This window comes from Phascolarctos cinereus, unplaced genomic scaffold, assembly GCF_003287225.1.
Source record: "Phascolarctos cinereus isolate Bilbo 61053 unplaced genomic scaffold, phaCin_HiC Scaffold_4;HRSCAF=312, whole genome shotgun sequence".
NCBI classification, from domain to species: domain Eukaryota; kingdom Metazoa; phylum Chordata; class Mammalia; order Diprotodontia; family Phascolarctidae; genus Phascolarctos; species Phascolarctos cinereus.
The window spans coordinates 491571879-491592412 of record NW_027555847.1 but is presented as its reverse complement, the minus strand read 5'-3'; the positions used below and the strand labels follow the sequence as shown (position 1 = coordinate 491592412).

At 34.8% G+C, this 20534-nt stretch overlaps 1 protein-coding gene across 1 annotated transcript in view; it reads left to right on the top strand.

Moving 5' to 3' along the window:
• RNF138 (ring finger protein 138) overlaps positions 1-20534 on the top strand; it is a 54729-nt gene that overhangs the window by 16286 nt on the left and 17909 nt on the right. Inside the window, 3 exon segments of the mRNA XM_020992544.2 lie at positions 10130-10295; positions 11419-11534; positions 19559-19615. Coding sequence (XP_020848203.2) covers positions 10130-10295; positions 11419-11534; positions 19559-19615 — 339 coding nt within the window.

Here is a 20534-nt window from a genome sequence, read left to right as displayed (position 1 = left end):
TTATAGAGGGGCTTTAAAAGACAATCAACCTCTATTATCTTTGTCCATACAATTTCTCTTTATACTTTCTATGTCCTTGTTCCTAGAGATAAAAATAAAAATAAAATGTCCATGTTAGGGAGCCTGCACTTTTACATATGTAAATATAATGAATAAATACAAGGTATTTTGGGGAAGAGGAGAGATTGGAGGGGAGATTAGAAGTCCATCTCCTCTAAGCCTGGCACATGAATCACTTCTGCAACAGTTATTTTATCCATTCTGCAACCATTCATTATGTGCCACTATATGCAAAGAAAGCAGTTTGTAGAAAGTGTTGGTGTGGAAGATTAGGGAAGACTTCATAGGAGATGGTAATTGAGCTAAGCCTTGGGGAAAGGATTTCAGGCATAGGGGACTGTCTGTGAAATGTAGTGTCTACTAGAAATGTCAAGAAGACCAAATTTGATTATAGCATAGAGTGGGTGAGATGGAGTGGTAATTTATATAACCAGCCTAGAAAAACAGGTTGGAGTTAAGTTGTGAAGGTCTTGATGCCTAAGGATAGGGTTGTGGTCAGTACTTTGTGCTCTTGCTCTATGGGAGTATAGATAGGTTATATTCCCAATAGCTTAGGGAAAAAGATAATCTTGATAACCTACTTTTTTTTAGTACCTACTCTTTAAAGGTTTTAAAGTGGTATGTCCTTTGGTAACACAAAGAATAATTAAGTCTCCTTTACTTGAGAAGATAATTTCTAAAAACGAAAGGAACAGAGAAAGTAAGGAAAGGGAGTTCATTGTTTACCAGTGTGAAGATAGAGTTGGCAAATTGGTGTCACTCTTTTCTTAGTGATTACGTTCTATGCTTGAACCCAGTCTTTCCTGTTTGGAAGTTTCCATTGGATGTCGTCTTTAATTTAATCTTATACTCATCTGTCATCTTTTTCTCTTCCAAACAAGTAACTTTGACACCTTGGTTACTGCCAGTGCTACCACCATTATCCTAACACTTTTTGCTGGGCATTCTTGTTTGAGAACTTATTGAACAACTATTAAAGAAGAATGTTAGTTGAATGTTAACTTAAAGTAGGTTGATTCCCTCTATCCAGTTATAGTATTTAAGGCCTTTCCTCATTGGCTAAATCAGGATGCTATTTATTCATTTATGTTCATTTATGTTTTTTAAAATTTAAATTTACTTTTTCAAATGATGATCATCCTTTCTAACCCATCTCCTCCCACCTCTCTTCTCCCTAATCAAGAAAGGAAATTCTCTGTTACAAACATGTAGTCAGGCAAAACAAATGTCTATGTTATCCATATCCCAGAAAATAATTTGTCTCTATCTCTAGTTTAATCGCATTTATCAGAAGGGGGTAGGTAGTTTACTTCATCATGAGTTCTTTGGAATCTCCCCTGGAATTGTGCTTGGTCATTGTGTTCAGAATTCTTTTTTTTTCTTTTTAAATTTTATTAAACAATCACTTCCATATGCTTTTGAGTTTAAAATTTTTCTCCCCCTTCTTCCCCACCACCCTCCCCAAAATGGCACACAATCTGATATAAGCTTTACATTTACATTGCCATTAAACATATTTTCACGTTAGTGAAGTTTTAAGTAAAAATTAAAACCAATAGGAGGAACCATCAGAAAGATCAAACAAAAGTCAACAGAAGGTAAAAATAAGTAATAGCGATTCAACTTTCATAGTTCTTTCTTTGGATGTGGACAGCATTTTCCATCGCGAGGCCTCTGGAGATGTCTTAGATCCTTGTAATGCTGAGAAGGGTTCAGTTTAACAATATTAGTCATTGTATAACGTGGCTATTATTGTGTACAAAATCCTCTTGGTTCTGCTCACTTCACTTAGCATCAGACCAGATAAGTCATTACAGGTTTTTCTGAAGTCAGCCTGTTCATCATTTCTTATAGCACAATAGTATTCCATTACATTCATATATCACAACTTGTTCAGCCATTCCCCAGTTGATGGGCATCCTCTCAATTTCCAGTTCTTTGCCACCACAAAAAGAGCTGCTATGAATATTTTTGTACATATGGGTCCTTTTCCCATTTGTTTGATCTCTTTGGGATATAGCCCTAGAAGTGCTATTGCTGGATCAAAGGGTATGCACATTTTTGTAGCCCTTTGGGCATAGTTCCAAATTGCTCTCCAGAATGGTTGGATCATTTCACAACTCCACCAACAATGTATTAGTGTTCCAATTTTCCCACTTCTCCAATATTTATCATTTTCCTGTTTTGTCGTGTTGGCCAATCTGATAGGTGTGATGTGGTAGCTCAGAGTTGTTTTGATTTGCATTTCTCTAATCAATAGTGATTTAGAGCATTTTTTCATATGACTATAGATGGCTTTAATTTCTTCATCTGAGAACTGCCTGTTCATGTCCTTTGACCATTTATCAACTGGGGAATGGCTTGTGTTCTTATAAATTTGTCTTAATTCTCTATATATTTTAGAAATGAGGCCTTTATCAGAGAGACTGGTTGTAAAAATTCTTTCCCAATTTTCTACCTTCCTTCTAATCTTAGTTGCATTGACTTTGTTTGTGCAAAAACTTTTCAATTTAATGTAATCAAAATGATCCATTTTGCTTTTCATAATGTTCTCTGTCTCCTGTTTGGTCATGAATTCTTCTGTTCTCCATAGATCTGATAGGTAAACCATTCCTTGTTCTCCCAGTTTACTCATGGTATCAGCCTTTATATCTAAGTCCTGAACCCATTTTGAGTTTATTTTGGTATATGGTATGAGATTTGGGTCTATGCCTAGTTTCTGCCATACTCTTTTCCAGTTTTCCCAGCAGTTTTTTTCAAAGAGTGGGTTCTTATCCCAGAAGCTGGGGTCTTTGGGTTTATCAAATAATAGATTACTGTAGTCATTGACTACTGTGTCTTGCATGTTTAACCTGTTCCACTGATGTGTTCAGAATTCTTAAGACTTTCAAAGTTCATTTTCTTTACAAAAATATTGTTATTGTATAAATTGTTCTTTTGGTTTTGCTTACCTCTTCATCAGTTCACATTAGTCCGCCCAGTGCTCCCTAAAACCATTCTTTGATTTCTATCAGCTCAACAGTATTCCATCACATTCATATACCATATAATTATTCAGCCATTTCCCAATTCATCGTTACCCTTACATTTTGCAGTTCTTTGCCACCTCAAACAGAGCTACTATAAATATTCCTATATGCATAAGTTCTTTTTCTCTTTGCTTGTTCTCCTCAGGACAGAAACCCAACAGTGGTATCTCTGTGTCAAAGAGCATACACAGTTTAATAGCTTTTGGGGCATAGTTCAAAATTCCTTTCCAGAATGGCTGGACCAGTCCACCGCTCCTCCATTTGTACATCACTTTAACTCTTTTCCTACAACTCCTCCAGTATTTATTTGCCATTTTCCTTTTTCATCAACTTTGTCAATCAGATTACTATTATGTGGAACCCTAGAACTTTTTCAGTTTTTCATTAATCATCATTAGTCCACATGCATTTATTGTGGGCCGGGTACTAGGAATGGAGATATAAAAATTAGACAGATCGCTAAACTTGAGGAATTTACATTCCACTAGGAATATAAATCATGTTCAAAGATAGGTAAATACATGACGTTTATAAAATACTCTGGTGTATGTTTGGATGTGTTGAATTTGAGATCCTTGTAGGACACCAGGGAAGTTGTCAAGCCAGCAGTTTGAAGCATTTATTAAATACTATATGTAAAGCAGTATGCTAAGCACTGGCAATACAAATAGAAAAGTAAGACAATCCCAAACCTCAAGGAGCTCATGTTTGTTTGTTTGTTTTTTGGCTAGGCAGTGGGTTAAGTGACTTGCCCAGGGTCACACAAATAGTAAGTGTTAAGTGTCTGAGGCCAGATTTGATCTCTGGTCTTCCCTGACTCCAGGGCTGGTGCTCTATCCACTGCACCACCTAGCTGCTCCTGGAGCTCATATTCTAATGGAGAAGACAATTCAGCTGCAAGTCCTTAGAGTGAAGCTGCAAAGCAGATAGTAATGCTTTTTTTTGAATATTATTTTCACTGATAAAACTTCTATCAATTTCTGATGTTGAATCATTTGACAATGCCAAAGACTTTAGTGATAATTAATTTCGTTTTTGGAGTCCTCAAAAGATGAGCCGGAGCATTTCCAAGAGCATTTAGTACCAGGCTGGCATCTCCATAGGGTTTGTTTCCCAGAATGATGGCGACAAACACTAATCTGCACAACACTAACTGCATTGCTATTTCCAAGGTTTTGGGGATCAGGGTTTTGGGCTGTTTCCCTCATGGCTTGAGAGGAGATGGTAGACAAGCTATTGGTGGTAGTGGTTTGATTTGCTGGGCACATGCTGCCTTCTGTCTCTCCTTCACGTCCTGATGCTTCAGCCAGGCTGCCTGCTTGCCCTGTAGTTGTTTGGTGGAAATGGCAGGACTCCTTTCATAGGACCTACCTCCTAGGTAAAGATTATTAGAGCAGAGATGAGTCATCTGCCTATAGATGTCAGGGAATTACATGGGAGCTGATGAGATCACCAAGAAAGATGATGGTGATATCCATCTCTCCCTTTTTAGCCAACCTCATCTTTTTACTCCACAATGTATCTTTTCTCCTTCAGCCATGAAAATCTTTTTTCTTTCTTTCTTTTTTTAAGAACTAAGAAGCTTTATCATTTTTAGGTTTTCACATTCATTTTTGTAAGATTTTGGGCTCCAAATTTTCCTCTCTCCCTTCTCCCTCCTTCCCCAAGACAGCAAGCAACATACATACATACATACATATATATACATATATATATATAAGCTTATACATGTGGTCATGTTAACCATATTTCCACATTAGTCATGTTGTGAAAGACGAATGAGGACAAAAGGGGAAAACTATGAGAAAGGGGGAAAAAAAAGAAAATAGTATGCTTCAGTCTGCATTCAGATTCCATAGTTTTTTCTCTGGATATAGATATTATTTTCTATCATGAGTCTTTTGGAATTGTCTTAGATCATTGCATTGCTGAGAAGAGCTAAGTCTGTCAAAGTTGGTCATCCCACAGTGTTGCTGTAAAGTTACTGTGTACAATGTTCTGCTGGTTCTGCTTACTTCATTCAGCATCAGTTCATGTAAGTCCAGGTTTTTCTGAAATCTGCCTGCTTTTATCATTTCCTGTGGAACAGTAGTATTCCATTAAATTCATATGTGACAGCTTGTTCAGCCATTCCCCGATTGATGGAACGCCTGTTCATATCCTTTAACCATTTATCAGTGACTTATATTATAAATTTGACTCAGTTCTCCATATTTGAGAAATAATAGCCTTGCAGATCTTTTTGCTCTTCACTGCATATAGTTGATCCAGTTACTTAAAAATGCCCTCTGTCTGGACTAGCCTAGACTAGTTCAGATAGAGGGCATTTTCAGTAACTGGAATTAGTTAAAGCTATCTGTAGTCATATGAAAAAATGCTCTAAATCACTATTGATTAGAGAAATGCAAATCAAAACAACTCTGAGGTACCATGTTACACCTGTCAGATTGGCTAACATAACAAAACGGTAAAATGATAAATTTTGGAGAAGATGTGGAAAAATTGAGACACTAATGCATTGCTGGTGGAGTTGTAAACTGGAGAGCAATTTGGACTATGCCCAAAGGGCTATAAAACTGTATATCCTTTGCTCCAACAATACCACTACTAGGTCTATATCCCAAAGAGATTATAAAAAAGGGAAAAGGACCCACACGTACAAAAATATTTATAGCAGCTCTTTCTGTGATGGCAAAGAAGGGTAGTGAAAAGAGCCTGGGAATTAGGAGATGTATTTTAGGCCTGATTGTAGCTAATTTCTTATCCATGGACAATTGTCTTTTCTCAGTTGCAAAATGAGAGAATTAGCTGTGGCCTGGGAGAGGACCTGCATTGTTGTCCTGGGATAATGCACATGAAGTAGGACTATCTCAAGTTTATATAACTTTTACATAGCTACATAGACAAACTTTTTCTTGTGAGGTAATCTTAGTGTTTTTATGGCTACTTTCAGTCACTACATGAGCCTTTTCTTCAAAGTGTTAATTTTTTTCTCTTTTAAAAAAAATTGATGCCATTTGTTATTGTCATACTTATTTCTCAATAGATCTCTTCCCTCTTCCCACACATAGCCATCCCTTATAAATTTTAAATAGAAAAGGAAAAAAACACATTAACTGTGTCTGATGATATATGAAATAATAGTGAGATATTAAAATTTTACGCATTACTCTTTACAGTTAAGCTCACAGAAGTTTTATTAAAACCATCCTGGAGTGGTAGATAGAATTATCTTTTCTTTTTTTTTTTTAAACAGATGAGGAAACAGGTTCAGAGAGGCTATGTTACTTGCCCTTTGGTACTTGGCTAATAAGTGGCAGAGACTTGACAGATTTCCTGAATCTGTTATACCCACATTGCTCTCTTAACTATTCATTATACCACTTTAGTTTGAATATGAACTGTTTTGTCTCCTTCCTTGTCTTTGTATAAAGCTTGAGTGTGACTTCTGTGATCTCAGTTTCATTGTTCTTCTCTACAGAAATTGTTTCTTTCTACGTAACAATGAAAATTAGACTGTAGTGAATCATCAATTAGTATTTACTTAATAAAGAAAAAAATGAAAGATGAAGCTTTCATTCACCTGAAAGTTTTACTCCCTTTCATATGAATCCGTGAAATGTTTACATGTATTTCGTGTTTATTTTCAAAGAGATAAAATTTTAGGGATTTCATTTTATATTTGGATACCTGTGTTTGAATCATTATGGTATTTTGACAGTTTGCAGGTAGTACAGAAAATAATAATGAAGGAATGATAATGATAATTTCTTACTAGGGACATTGATCTCAAAGAATCTTTCTCTAACCAGGGTCTGGGAAAATAACCATTTACATTTATTAACTAAATTTCTCTGGACTTTGAATACTTCATTTAGCTTCTGGGATTAAGACATGTTATTTCAGTAATCATTTTATACTGTTTTATTTAATAACAAAAAGTCAACATAATTATTCCATAGGCTAAGTTTCCTTGGACTTAATTAAAACTTCTATGCAGATGACTCCCAAATTCATATATCCAGTTCTAGTCACATTCCAGTGGTCATCTTTCTTTTGTATAGTTTGAACCTGTTGTCTCATAGGCATTTCAAGTTCAACATGTACAAAACTGAATTCGTTATTTTTCCCCTCACAGACACCTGCCCTATTTCAGTCAAGGGCAGTATCATCCTTCTGGTCACCCAGGTTCACAAACTGGGGATTATCCTTGACTCCTTTCTTCTTTAACTCATATCTGCAATTAGTTTCCAAATCTTGTCTCTCTCTTCAGTGTTTCTTGATGTTGTCTCTGCCTTTCCCATAGAGCCACCAGTTAAAATAGCCTCATTTGGTCCTGTCTTAAGTGTGAACACTTTCTAATCCGTCCTCCATAACTGCCTAAAGTGCATGTTACAATGTCACGCCTCTCAACAAACTGCAGTTGCTTCTCATTTCCTTTTAGGATCAGCTGTAACTCCCCAGTTTAGTTATTAGAGCCTTATACAAGCTGACTTTTTTATATGTTTATTTCTTTATATTATATTGCATATATTATATTTATATATAATTTATAAAGATATATTTTATTATACATATACATTATATGTTATTTTGTTATACATTATACATATTATATGTATGAATTATATAATTTAGAAATTATTTATTTTATATTTTATTATATTGCTGTTTTCCTGGACATTGTGATCCAGCAAGCTTTCTTTCTTGCTGTTCTTCACACATAATACTCCATCTTGTCTCTGTACCTTTGCAAAGGCTGTTTCCATGTCTGAAATGCATCCCCACTTCACTTCAGTATCTTAGAATCCCTTGCTTTCTGTAAAACTCTGCTCAAGTGGCATCTTCTACATGAAACCTTTTCTCTCCCTGCCCCCCGTGTGTGTGTGTGTACACCTACTTGTGTACATATCTGCTATAGAATATAAATTCCTTGAGGGTAGAGACTTTCATTTTTGTCTTTATATTCCCAGCACCTAATCAAGTGCCATATATGTAGATGCTTAACAACTATTTGTTCATTAATTGGTGTTTTGAAGATTATCTCAACACAACTCTGTGAGTTCCATGTGGCAGAAACGCATGCATGGAAATAATTGAAAATAAGTCACCACTGTCCCTTACATTCTTCATATGCCTAGACTTTAGTGCTTTTCCAAATATGAGATAAAAACATAAGTATATTGGCAGTGAGCTATGTGGTAATTTTAAAATAGAAATTAGGTGGTAGGAGAGGAAGGGAATTTTGATTAGTAGTTACTCCCAACTTTTCCTGCCATCCTATCTCTGATCTTCTTTATTTTACTTTAAGAGAAGAAAGATGATAAAATATTGGAGTATATAGATATAATATATGTGTGTGTGTGTGGTCTGTTTAAAAATAAAAGAATTTATATTTTTTGGTAGGGGTATTAGGAAGTCACTGGAGCTTTAGTGAGTGCTGCATGGTCAAAATTTCTCCTAAGTAAAATCACATTGGCAGTTGAGGATGAATTGGAGTGGGGAGACTGTGAGTAGAGAGAAGGTATATAACATGAAAAATGTTTGGAGGTTGGAATGGACAGGGTTTGGCAGTTGATGGATAGTTGGTGAAGTGAGGAGACAGATGAATTAATCATAAAGAAAGCTGTGAGTGTAAGAACCTGTGAGACCAGAAGGGTGGTGTTGCCCTCCATAGAATAAGGAAATTCATTGATGGAGAGGGACAGGGGTGACCGAGTGATGAAGTATGGTGACTTGGGAAATGCCAAGTTCCGTTTTGGATATGTTGTCTTTGAGATATCTCCTGGATATCCATTTTGAAATGTCCACTAAGCTAGTGGTACTGCAGATAGGAGAGATACTAAGGCTGGATGTATAGATCTGGAAATTATCTCCATACCGTTGGAAGGTATTTTAGAGATAATATAATTCAGTCTCCATGTTTTACCAGTGAGGAAAATGATGGACCTCCATAGAAAAGTGACTTCTTCCCTAGGTCACAACCTGCATTTATCCTGTTATTCTTGAAATGCTTTTTTAATTATAATGAAACCTTAACTGACCAGAATACTCAAAGAGTGGATGTTCTCATTAATTTCAAGAAACTATATTCTACCCTTTGTTAAAAGCATTTTGTAAAAAGTAATTTGCTTCAGTAATATGTACACTAAGCACAATTGAATCTTTTTCTGATAAGAGGATCTTATGGTGCCTTAAAGTTGTTTTTTGTTTGTTTGTTTTTTTGTTAAAACAAAGTTCAGAGTATGGTGTAGGTGTAGGAGATGACAATAAATGTGTTATGACTCCTAAGGCACATGCAAAGTTGATAAAAAAAAATCCAACCACCCCAAATCTCTGGAATGAATCCATTTTGTTGAACTTGTTTACTTGTTTCTTCTGAAACGGAGAGACAGATAGTGGTGTAACAAATAACATGTTAGACTTGGAGACAGTAAAACTTGGGTTTTGAATCCTGCCCTGGATACAAATTAGATGTGTGACCGTTGGCAAATCACTTAACCTCTCTAAGCCTCCGTTTATTAATTTATGAAATGATAATTATAATGCCTGTATTACTTATCCCCCACAGTGGTGACATGATCTTCAAATGAGGTAATGTGTAAGTAAATGGCTTTGCAACTCTTTTTTTTTTAGTTAGGCAGTAGGGTTAAGTGACTTGCCCAGGGTCACATAGCAGTAAGTGTTATGTGTCTGAGGCCGAATTTGAACTCAGGTCCTTCTGAATCCAGGGCCGGTGCTTTATCCATCTAGCTGCTTCCTGCAACTCTTAAAGTGACATAAATTTCTGTTATTGTTATTCATTGGGATATATACACATTGCAGTGATGAATCTGATACTGGTTAAACTTAAATTGGATGAATCTGTTGAACACATATATAGACAAACTCATGCAGGCTTTTAAAAAGTGAATTAGAATATAATAAACAGACTAAAATTATGAGGCATAAAAATATTGCCATTCATACTTTTAACATACAGAATGACAAACATTTTATCCATTCACCAGATGATTTATTTACTTTAACTTTTGGTTTAGTTTTTGTAGAAAATGTTTCCTGACTGCTATGAGAGAAAGTGGAATACATTGTCCCCTCTGTCGTGGAAATGTAACGAGAAGAGAGCGAGCATGTCCTGAACGGGCCTTAGACATTGAAAATGTCATGAGGAAGTTTTCTGGTAGCTGCAGATGCTGTGCAAAACAGGTAGAGTAAAATATGCTGTATTTGATATTTGAAAGTCAAGTTTTCCACACTAGATGGTAACATAATTTCATTTAAACTCATTCACTTCCTGAGCCATAATTTGACTTTATTGATAGTTTTTGATAGTTAATTGTTTTTATTATGATAATATTGTTATAGCTTTATAGATCATAATATCATAGACTTAAAAGTTGGAAGGGCCCTCCGAGGCCATCTAGTACATACACCCCCACATCTCATTTTCTAGATGAGCAAACTGAAGGCTAGAGAAGTTGTGACTTGAACAAGATTTTAAAAGTTACATGTGAAGTTAAGGAACCATAGTATGAGAAGAAATTCCAGTTGCTCACTTACAGCAATCACAAAATATTTGACAACATTGACAACTAACTTCATTATTTATTGCTCACTTGTTCATCATAGAAAACCTTAAAGTTTCAGTCATGTGGAGAAGGAATGAATAATGGAGAATTATGATAATTTATCTGTGAACTCATTACAGACATTGCTTTATTTTAGTGGATGAATTTTGTGAACAAAGCCAGATTCTATTTCATGCATTTACCCAAGTCAGATATACCACTCTACTTTTGTGAGAGGATTGCATAACTGATGAAGTAGAGTGAAGCTAGGTACACTTGAAAGATACTGATTCCACTTCTCATTGCTAAAATGAAAAACATGTATACTGTTAACCTGACAGCTTTCCTTTTTCAGTCTCTACGTTAATAGAAATAGGAAAAAACTCAGTAGTGTTAAATAGTAATGTAGTTAGTATGCAATTAATAATTCTTAATTAGTAGTTAAGGTGTAGTAATGGCAATAAAGCACATTTAAAATTATTAGTAAAAATAAGTTTCAGTAATTGTAATGCCAGGGTTTAATGGCTTTATATGCTTGATAGGTAAATAAGATATTTTAGTCATGCTTATAATGTTTTGGTTGGAAAGAAGAAACCATTTTTAACTGTTAAAAAATTTCAGTGGGGAAGAATTCTTTTGTTTTTGTTGGAGTGTTTACGTTATACTCACCTTTGGCTTTTTCTGTTATTCCCAGAACCGTCTTTTAATCTTGTGAGAGATTTCTGTTTCAAAAGCAAAATTGTTTTGGATTTAATTTGCAGATCAAATTTTATCGCATGAGACATCATTACAAATCTTGTAAGAAGTATCAGGATGAGTATGGCGTGTCCTCCATCATTCCAAACTTTCAGATCTCTCAAGATTCAGTAGGGAATAGGTAAATAATTTTTGTTCATTTAAAGGTAGTTAATGTATTATAATTTGCTAACTACTTAGATGAAAGTAAAAGTAAAGTGAAATTCAGATTTTTAAAGCATGATATAGAAATTGTTTTAAACAAACTGCTATAGATTGGCTAGGGAAATGACTTCAGAATTATATTTGGGTATATGTAGATTAAATCTTGGGCCTCAACATTATAGCATGTATCTAGGGCACAATTGATTTAAAAAAGAAAGTCTATAGACTTTTGAACTTTACCTAGTGCTTTTGCTCAGGAAGTAATTAGACTTATTTCTGTTCCTGGCATTAAAATTGAATTGCTATGTGACTCATAGTAAAATAAAATGCCTTTCCTATTTGTCAAATTGAAATCAATATATCATCTTTTCTTTATAAAGATCCCTTATCATTAAAGGAATAAAGCTAATGAGTTGTATATTGATTAAACTTTACATATAACTCATTTAACATATTGGTGATAGAAATACTCTTCCAGTGTTAGAAAAGTCAAATTTGACTTGTTAGTGAAAATTCTTAATAATTACACTATTAATACCCCACATTTTATTTCTATAATTTGGGATTAGTGTTTATGAATCTATAGGTCAGCATTTTTACACAGTGCCAATTTTTAATAGGTGTAAATTGGAAAAATTCTAGAAAATTGAGTTTTATATTAGAGAATTGAAAGGACATCTTTCAAATAGTCTAATTCCCTCTTTTGATGCATTAGGAAACTAAAGCTCAGAGAAGATGAATGACTTTTTAGCAAGAGCACTAGCATCATAGAACTGGAAGAGAGCTTAAAGGTCATTCAGCCTAACCTCCTTCATCTTACATATGAGGAAATTGTGGCTCAGAGAGGTTAAGTGTGACGTTCCTAAGCTTACTTAGATAGTAAGGGTGATAGAGCTGAGGTTAGAACTTAGGTTCAGTAACTCTCTGAATTCAGCATTACAAGTTCTGTACTGTTTTTATCGCACTACTCTGCCTCCAAGTTGTGCTAACTTCCAATTTCAAACTCGTTCGAGTTATATTTGATATAGCTAGTGGTGAATTTCTTATTAATGCTTCAGTAGATTAAGAAAGACCCAGATACAGAGGTTTAGGGTTCAGGTCTAGTGTGGGAAATGATGCTGGTCCAGAAGGGGAGGAGCTGGTCAGAGGCAGCAGGCAGATGGTAGGATGGTTGGATGGAAGGTGAAACTGAAGGCTGGGCTGATGTGTAACATGTAGGTTTAGTAATCTAAATGGGCTACTCAGTCACCACTGAACCATGTTGGGCTCTGGGGGTGGGTGATTTAATTTCGCTAGGGGTGGGGGTGGTGTTTCTTGGATTCTCAAGTAGAGAGTCTGAGGTCTGATGTGGAGAACGGTGCTGGATAATCCAGGTGGGAAGGAACAGTTCAGAGGTGGCAGATAAAGGGATGTGAAATTCAGTACATATTTCTGAACATCCCATGATACCTTTATAAAAATTGATTGTTTGAGGGGTGGCTAGATGGTGCAGTGGATAGAGCACCAGCCCTGGATTCAGGAGGACCTGAGTTCAAATCCGGCCTCAGACACATACCACTTACTAGCTGTGTGACCCTGGGCAAGTCACTTAACCCCATTGCCTAGCGGCCCCCCCCCCCCAAATAAATTGATCATTTGGTTGGGCATCGTAAGCAAATATCAAAAGTCAGAAATAATAAAATATAGCCATTAAAGACTATAGCACAATAAAAACAGTAATGTATAAAGGCAGTATGACCAAAAGATATAGTACACATGAAAGGAGAATGAGTAATAATATTTTGAATAATGAGTAAGTTGCAGAATAAATTATATAAATGAAAAATAACTGAAATCATTGTAACAGTGAGGAAACATATCAAAACTTATAGAATGTAGTTAATGGTAGCCTTCAGAGGGAGTATGTCTCTGAAAACTTAACAGAATAGAAAAAGTCTAAATGAAATGGGCATGCAGTAAAAAGAAGTAGAAAATAAATGAGCAACCCTAAAAAGTATAAAAAAAGACATTCTGAATGTTAGGCAAGTTAAAAAAAACCTTGAAAAACCCATAGAATTGATTAAACAGCTGATTCTTTGAAAAGATTAGCAAAATAGAATAAATCATTATCTGACCTGATCAGGTAAAAGATAGGGAAAGAAAATTATTATGATATAAAATAAATAAGCAAAATTTGTAACAGAAGGAATAAATAAAAATAAACTTCAACAAAACTGGGAGCTCAAAGGAAGTTGAATATTTACAACATATATAAAAGTGTTGTCATGCTAATAGAGCAATAATTAGAAATTCCTAAGCAGCCAGATTTGAGAAAAAGAAATCAAAGAGGCCATAAATGGATTAAGAAAAATCTCTAGGCAATTTGAATTTTTTGGTGAATTCTGTCAAATATTTAAGGAGTAATTTACACTTAAGCCTCAAAAATTATTCTTGGGAAGTAGAGACAGCAAATGGATATTGTCCTGATCACAATCCAAGGAGTGACAAAGTAGAGAAGGATAACTATGCAACTATTCCCGAATCCATGTTGATGCAGAAATGTAAATGAAATCACAGGAGATAACAGCAACATATCCAGAAAATAATTTCCTATGATAAAGTTGGATCAGTACCAAGATTTTAAGGGTAGCTCAGTTTTAGGGAAAATTAGCTTAATCATATAAATGATCACAAGATTATTTCACTAGATATGGAAAGAACCTCTGACAAAGCATATCACTCATTTATATTGAAAATTCTAAAAAGTGTAGGTATGGAAGAGACCTTTTTGTATGATGAAAAGCATACGTTCAGAATGAAGACTTAGCTTAGTTTGCATCAAAGAAACACTGGAAGCTTTCCCAGTACAAACAGGAGCAAAGTAAGGATTCTCCTCCAGTATTTTTTCATAGTTTGAGAAATACTAGCTATGGCTTTCATAGTATGTACTAACATTGTAGTATATAATCTAGGTCTTGCTGACTTTCATTGTTGTCTTTTTACATTGTTGTAGTCGTGAAGTACTTGGTGGTTCTTACTTTGCATTTCTTCATTTCATTACCACCTCAGAAGAAATATATCCCATGGTTCTTAGAATCTTCAATAGAAGTCACTCTTTAAGGCACAAGTATACAGTATTTTCATATTTCATAGTTCATACTTTCCTAGTCTTTGGGCACATAGTTAATTTTCATCTTTTTGAATCACAAATAATACTGCTATGAATATTTTAGTGCTTATGATCATTCCTTGATTTTATTTAAATTCCTTGGTATAGAAACCCAGCAGTGAGATAGCAAGGTCAAAAAGCATGAGCAACTTAGTAATTTTTCATGCATAATTCTAGGTTTAGTTTTTAAAAAACCTCTAGCTCTCCACCCTGATTTTAAAGTAAATATTATTTGATGCTTTACCCTCTTATATTAGTCATTTCAACACTCTTTCCCACCCCTACCCCCCTTTTTGTGACAAAGAAAAATAAGCAGAACATTCAGTAGGTCCAATCTCACTTAATAGACGGTATTTTGCTGTCTGGATTCTTCATTGTTTTTTCAGTTCTTGAGAATTCAGCTTTCTTTTTGTGATGTTTTAGTTTACATTGTATTCTTTGTGTATATGATTTTTTTTGTTCCTGCTCATTTAGTTCTGAGTTAGTTCACATAAGTCTTCTCATTTTTCTCTGAATTGTTACCATTTCTTGCTTCATAATAATATTCCTATATATACATGTATATATATATATTTTCCCCTAACATTTCCTATATTATGAGACTTTATTTTTACTTAATTGCTACCACAAAGAATGGGTGGCTAGGTGGCACAATGGATAGAGTGCCAGGCCTGGAATCAGGAAGACTTTTCTTCTGGAATTAAAATTTGGCCTCAGACACTTACTTAGCTCTGTGACCCTGAGCAAGTCACTTAACCCTGTTTGCCTCAGTTTTCTCATTTGTAAAATAAGTTAGGGAAGAAAATGGCAGAGAGTATCTTGGCCAAGAAAACCCCAAATGGGGGTCATGAAAAATCAGACATGATGAAAAGAATGACTGAACAATGAACAGATCTGTGGGATAAATGAGATCATTAAATAGGTCAAAAGGTATTTATTATTTAATTGCTGTTTTGCATAATTACAAATTGAAATTTGGAATAGTTGAACCTTTTCTCAAAGCTCCTCTAATAGTGCTTTAGTGTGGTTGGTTTCCAGTAGCCTCTCCAACATCAGTTGTTTATTTTTTGTAATCTTTACAAATTTGCATTTTGTGATGTGTGAAACCTTTTAATTTCTTTTAATTTCCATTTTCTTGTAATGATTTTGAGTATGTTTTTTCATTTATTTATGTAATTTGCAGTACTTGGGAAAACTTCATACCTTTAACAACCTATCTTTTGGTAGGTTTATTTTTGGATGTATTTTGCAATTTTGGACAATTTACTTTAAAATACTATAGTGCTCTTAAAAATATTAGTGAAAACATTTAATTTTTTATTTTAGTATTTATCAACTTTTTGTATTTTAAAATTGTTACTTTTTTTTTGGGGAAATTAGTCCATGAAAGTTGAAGCAGATTTGGAATTTTGTGTGTCCTGGGAAGGGACTAGGCTGAAATTTGTAGTATTTGCAAAGAAGGAAATTATTAAATTAATTTTGTAAGAAATTCAAGATGATATTTTAATACTACCTCACATTTATATTGTGCTATGAAATTTATGAAATAGCTCCTGTGATATTTGCTTTAAATGCTTTAAGTGTTCTCAGAGAGGTTAAGTAATATTTGCCCATGCCACGCAGTTAGATTTTGATCCCAGGTCTTGTGGTTCCATAGGTACTCTGCCACCATGTATCAGAAAACTTACAATTTACATAAAGAAAACAGGGAAGAGACTTTTCAAGTAATCCCAAGGCCTTCGTAGAGTCAGATTATGTGCATTTAATATATTCGTTCAGAATTTTTCTTAATAATTATAATTGCAACTCACATTTATATAGTGCTTTTAGATTTTCAAAGCACTTTACTCACAACAACCCTGTCAGGTAGGTAGACAACCCATATCTAAGTGGAAAAGGAGAGCGCTGGCCTTAGAGTTAGCACACCTGAGTTGTAGCCTGGGTTCTGCCGATAACTGGATGTATAACCTTGGGTAAGTCAGTTAACTTTTATTTTTTAAAATATTTTTATTGCCTCCCTTAAAAACAGCACTGCTGTCACCAACTAGACAAACACAACTGATTTTAGAAGGGGGAGGAATTTGTGTTGAAAAAGAAATTTATAGTACTGTTTGCCTTGGAGATATTCATCTTGCCCCCTTTAAATGATCTTGTCTGAAGTCTAAAAGACAAAAGCTAAAGAAGTTCTTTCAAAAACATTAATTTTTATAACTATTGGGAATCTTCAGGCATAAGAATTTTACCTCTGTAGAGTGCTCAACTGTAGTTCTGACAGAAAAAGAGGAGAACTTGAATTATAGCTAGCCAAGAAAGTTGACCTTTTCTGCACTCCCTTTCTATGTTCTTTTCATGCATTTGAGTTTCCAGGAAATCAGGGGAGGGAAAGAAGTTCCCTTTTAACTCAATTCAAGCTCTATACCATTTTATAAAGGAAAAAAATAATTAGATTTCAAAAAAGCATTGAGTACATGTAGTCTAGATACGGATTACAAGAGAAGTATAAGATGTGGTTCCTACCCTCTTGAGAACTTAACAGTTGTATGAGGGAGATGAGTTACATGGGTAAAATAATTAGAGACATATATATCATGGCATATTGTGTTGTTTTCCCTTTATATCCCTAGTACCCAGCACAATGTCTTGTATTTAGTAAATGTTCATTGATCAATTAAATATTACCAAGAGCCCAGCATGTAGTGGCCACCTTGCATTATAAATAGTCAAGCAGGGGAAAGATTCAGTTCACCCTTATCTGGCTGCTTAGATGCAGAGATTCCATGAGATCTATTCCCTGTCCTCCTTGAGTTTATAATTTAGTAGGAGGATATTACACTTGCAAATAATTATAACATAAAATAGAACTTAGGTACTTTATAGTTTTTAAAATGCTTACCTCACAGTAACCTTACACTGTAGGTTGTATAAGTCTTATTATCTACTTTTTACAGATGAGGAAATTGAGGTTGCCCAGTTAAATGACTTGCTCATGGTTGAATGTATGTCTTCTGACTTTGGTTCAGTGCCCATGAATAAAAAAATAAGTCTAAACTTCCAGCCATTTGAAGTTTCTCTATTAACTGGCCCCATTTTCTTATTCTTATTTTTTTGGTGGGGAACGGGTGGTGGTAGTGGTAGGGGGAGGTGAGGCAGTTGGGTTTATGTGACTTGCCCAGAGTCACACAGCTAGTGATATGTGTCTGAGGCTGGATTTGAACTCAGGTCCTCCTGGCTCCAGGGCTGGTGCTCTATCTACTGCACCATCTAGCTGCCCCTCCATTTTCTAATTCTTATCTCCTGTAGCTAATTCCCTGCCATATTTTCTATTGTGTTCAAGTCAGTCTTTTCTCTTTGTTCTACAAACATTCCATATCTCGTTTCCTCTTTTCCTTTCCATATGCTTATTCCCTTTCCCCTTTGTCCCCCTCCCCAAATATAGTAGCCTCTTTGCTATTCTACCTATTCAGATTTTAACAATTCTTCAAGACCTTCCTCAAGTTCTGTCTATTTCCTGACTTTGTTTTTCCCAGTAAGTACATTATGTACTTCTGTACCGAAGAAGTTCAAAGGGAGGCCGCATGTGGTCTGAGGAAGGGCATCTCATGCTCAGAAGTTCATGTGATTTTCTTAAACAAATCAGTGTTGGGCAACCTAATCATGAAAAGCTTTATGAAAGAGGTAGAACTTGAGATGGGTCTTGAAGGGTAGGAAATGAACATGGAGTGTTTGAGGGACAGCAGGAGACTGGCTCAACCAGAGCAAAAACTATGTTGGGGGAGTTGTGTGGAATGTAAGTGCAGGAAAGGGAGGCCATATCATGGAGAGAGAGAGAGAGAGAGAGAGAGAGAGAGAGAGTCTTCGGATAGCAAAAGCAAAAGTTTATACTTACTCATACATGTTGTGGAAAGAGCACATTAGTTGAAGTCAGAAGATATGTGTTCAAACTTTGGCTCTAGAATTTTATGAGCCATGTGACCCGTGGACAAGTCACTTAACCTCAGCTTTATTTTCCTCCTCCGTAAAATGTGGATAATAATACTTGCATTACTTAATTTATAAGGTTGTTATAAAGAGATCATTTGGAAAACAGTAAAGTACTATCAACATGTAAGCCATTGTGGGTTTTTGAGTGGAAGGAATGACCTGATGAAAGCTGTGTTTTTAGGAAGATTATTCTGGCAGTAGTATGTAAGACATTTGTAAGGAAGCCCAGTTAAACAGTTATTTTGGTCCAGGCATGAGGTAATGAAGACTTGGATGAGCTAATGGAAATGAGAATGGAGAGGAATGAGAACTTACAAACAAATTTTGAATGAGATAAGAAGAAAAAATACACATTTCCATAAAAGTACTTTAAAATCTTACCTACAGGTTACTAAAGTTGGTGTTCCCAAAGTTTTATTTCCTCAGCTTTCAGAGGAAAAAAAATCGTAATGTTTTGTTTTGAGAAATGGGAATGGACACCTGATTTTTAAACACCAAACAAATATCTGATTTCATCATGAACCAGTACTTTTAAGACGTTTCTGTTGGAAAAATATTTTTATATTTTTTAACTATAAGCATAAATGAGCCATTCCTCCCACTCCACTGATATATTTTTTTTAAAGCAAGTGGCAAAAGGCCTTTGCTGTCTTTCTTGTTGGTTCAAGTTAATTTTTTAAAGTAATATAAAACTGCTTTTAAAAAATACTAAATTGTTTCTTCATAAATAGTCTGAAGTCCAAAGTTTCCATTCTCATTCAGGCTCTTCTACTCAGTAAGTCCAAATGATGAGGTATTCCTGTACTTTGGGATTTTAATTCGAACCACTTATGACAATTTTATACTTAATTTTCACCCATACCTTTCTTAAGTAATAGGAGTGAGACATCTGCCTCGGATAATACAGAGACCTATCAAGGAGATGGAAGGTAATCTTTTAAAAAACTGATTTTTTTTAACAAGTGGTATCCATTTTTACTAAATAACCATATTTTTGATTGGATTAAAAGTTCTAGGCCGTAGTTTACCTGAAATATTCAGAGTAATTATTTTACCTTGAAAACTTAGCTTTTAAGATTTTTTATTCCTCTTGTCAGTGACATACATAGGAATACTTAGTTTGAACCTTATATTAGTAAATAGGTTGTATAAATTATCAGTGAGAGGGAGGTGACAGTATAAGATTACAGGAGAATTGACTCTTGACGTGGTTGATGATAGGTACAAATATGTTAACATTTTAAAATAGTTTTTTGTTCATCCCTTGGACAATTTAGTATCCATGCTAACCAGTTCAAAGAGCACAGAAGTTTATTATAGAGTTGCCAGCATTGAACTTTTTCTTGGGAAAATTAACATTCCTACTAACTTTTTGTATAATTTTGAACATAATGAGGGAATGCTTTTAATCAGAGCATACTAAATTTAAATGTCAGCAAAGTCATGCAACTATGATAATATGGCTAATTATAGCCAAAGCAGTATTACAATATAAAGTGGAAGGATCCATTAATGTATTTCTTGGTATTTTGGATGAATCTAAATTTAACATTGTTGTCTTTTAAAAGAAAAATATTGGTGTCTTTTGTTTGTACATTACCATCATTTCCGAATATATCCCTCCCCACTTCTCCACTCAGTGAACCATTCCTTGATTTCTTGGAATAAAAAAGAAAGATAAATTAAGTTCAATAAATCCAACCAACATAACAACTTAGTGTGGCAGTGAATGCAATATTTCATACTAATTGTCCCCTACCTCTATAAAAAAAATGGAGGAAGTACATTTTCTTAACTTTTCTCTAGGACTAAGTTTCTTGGTTATTATCATTACATGTTCAGTTTCTT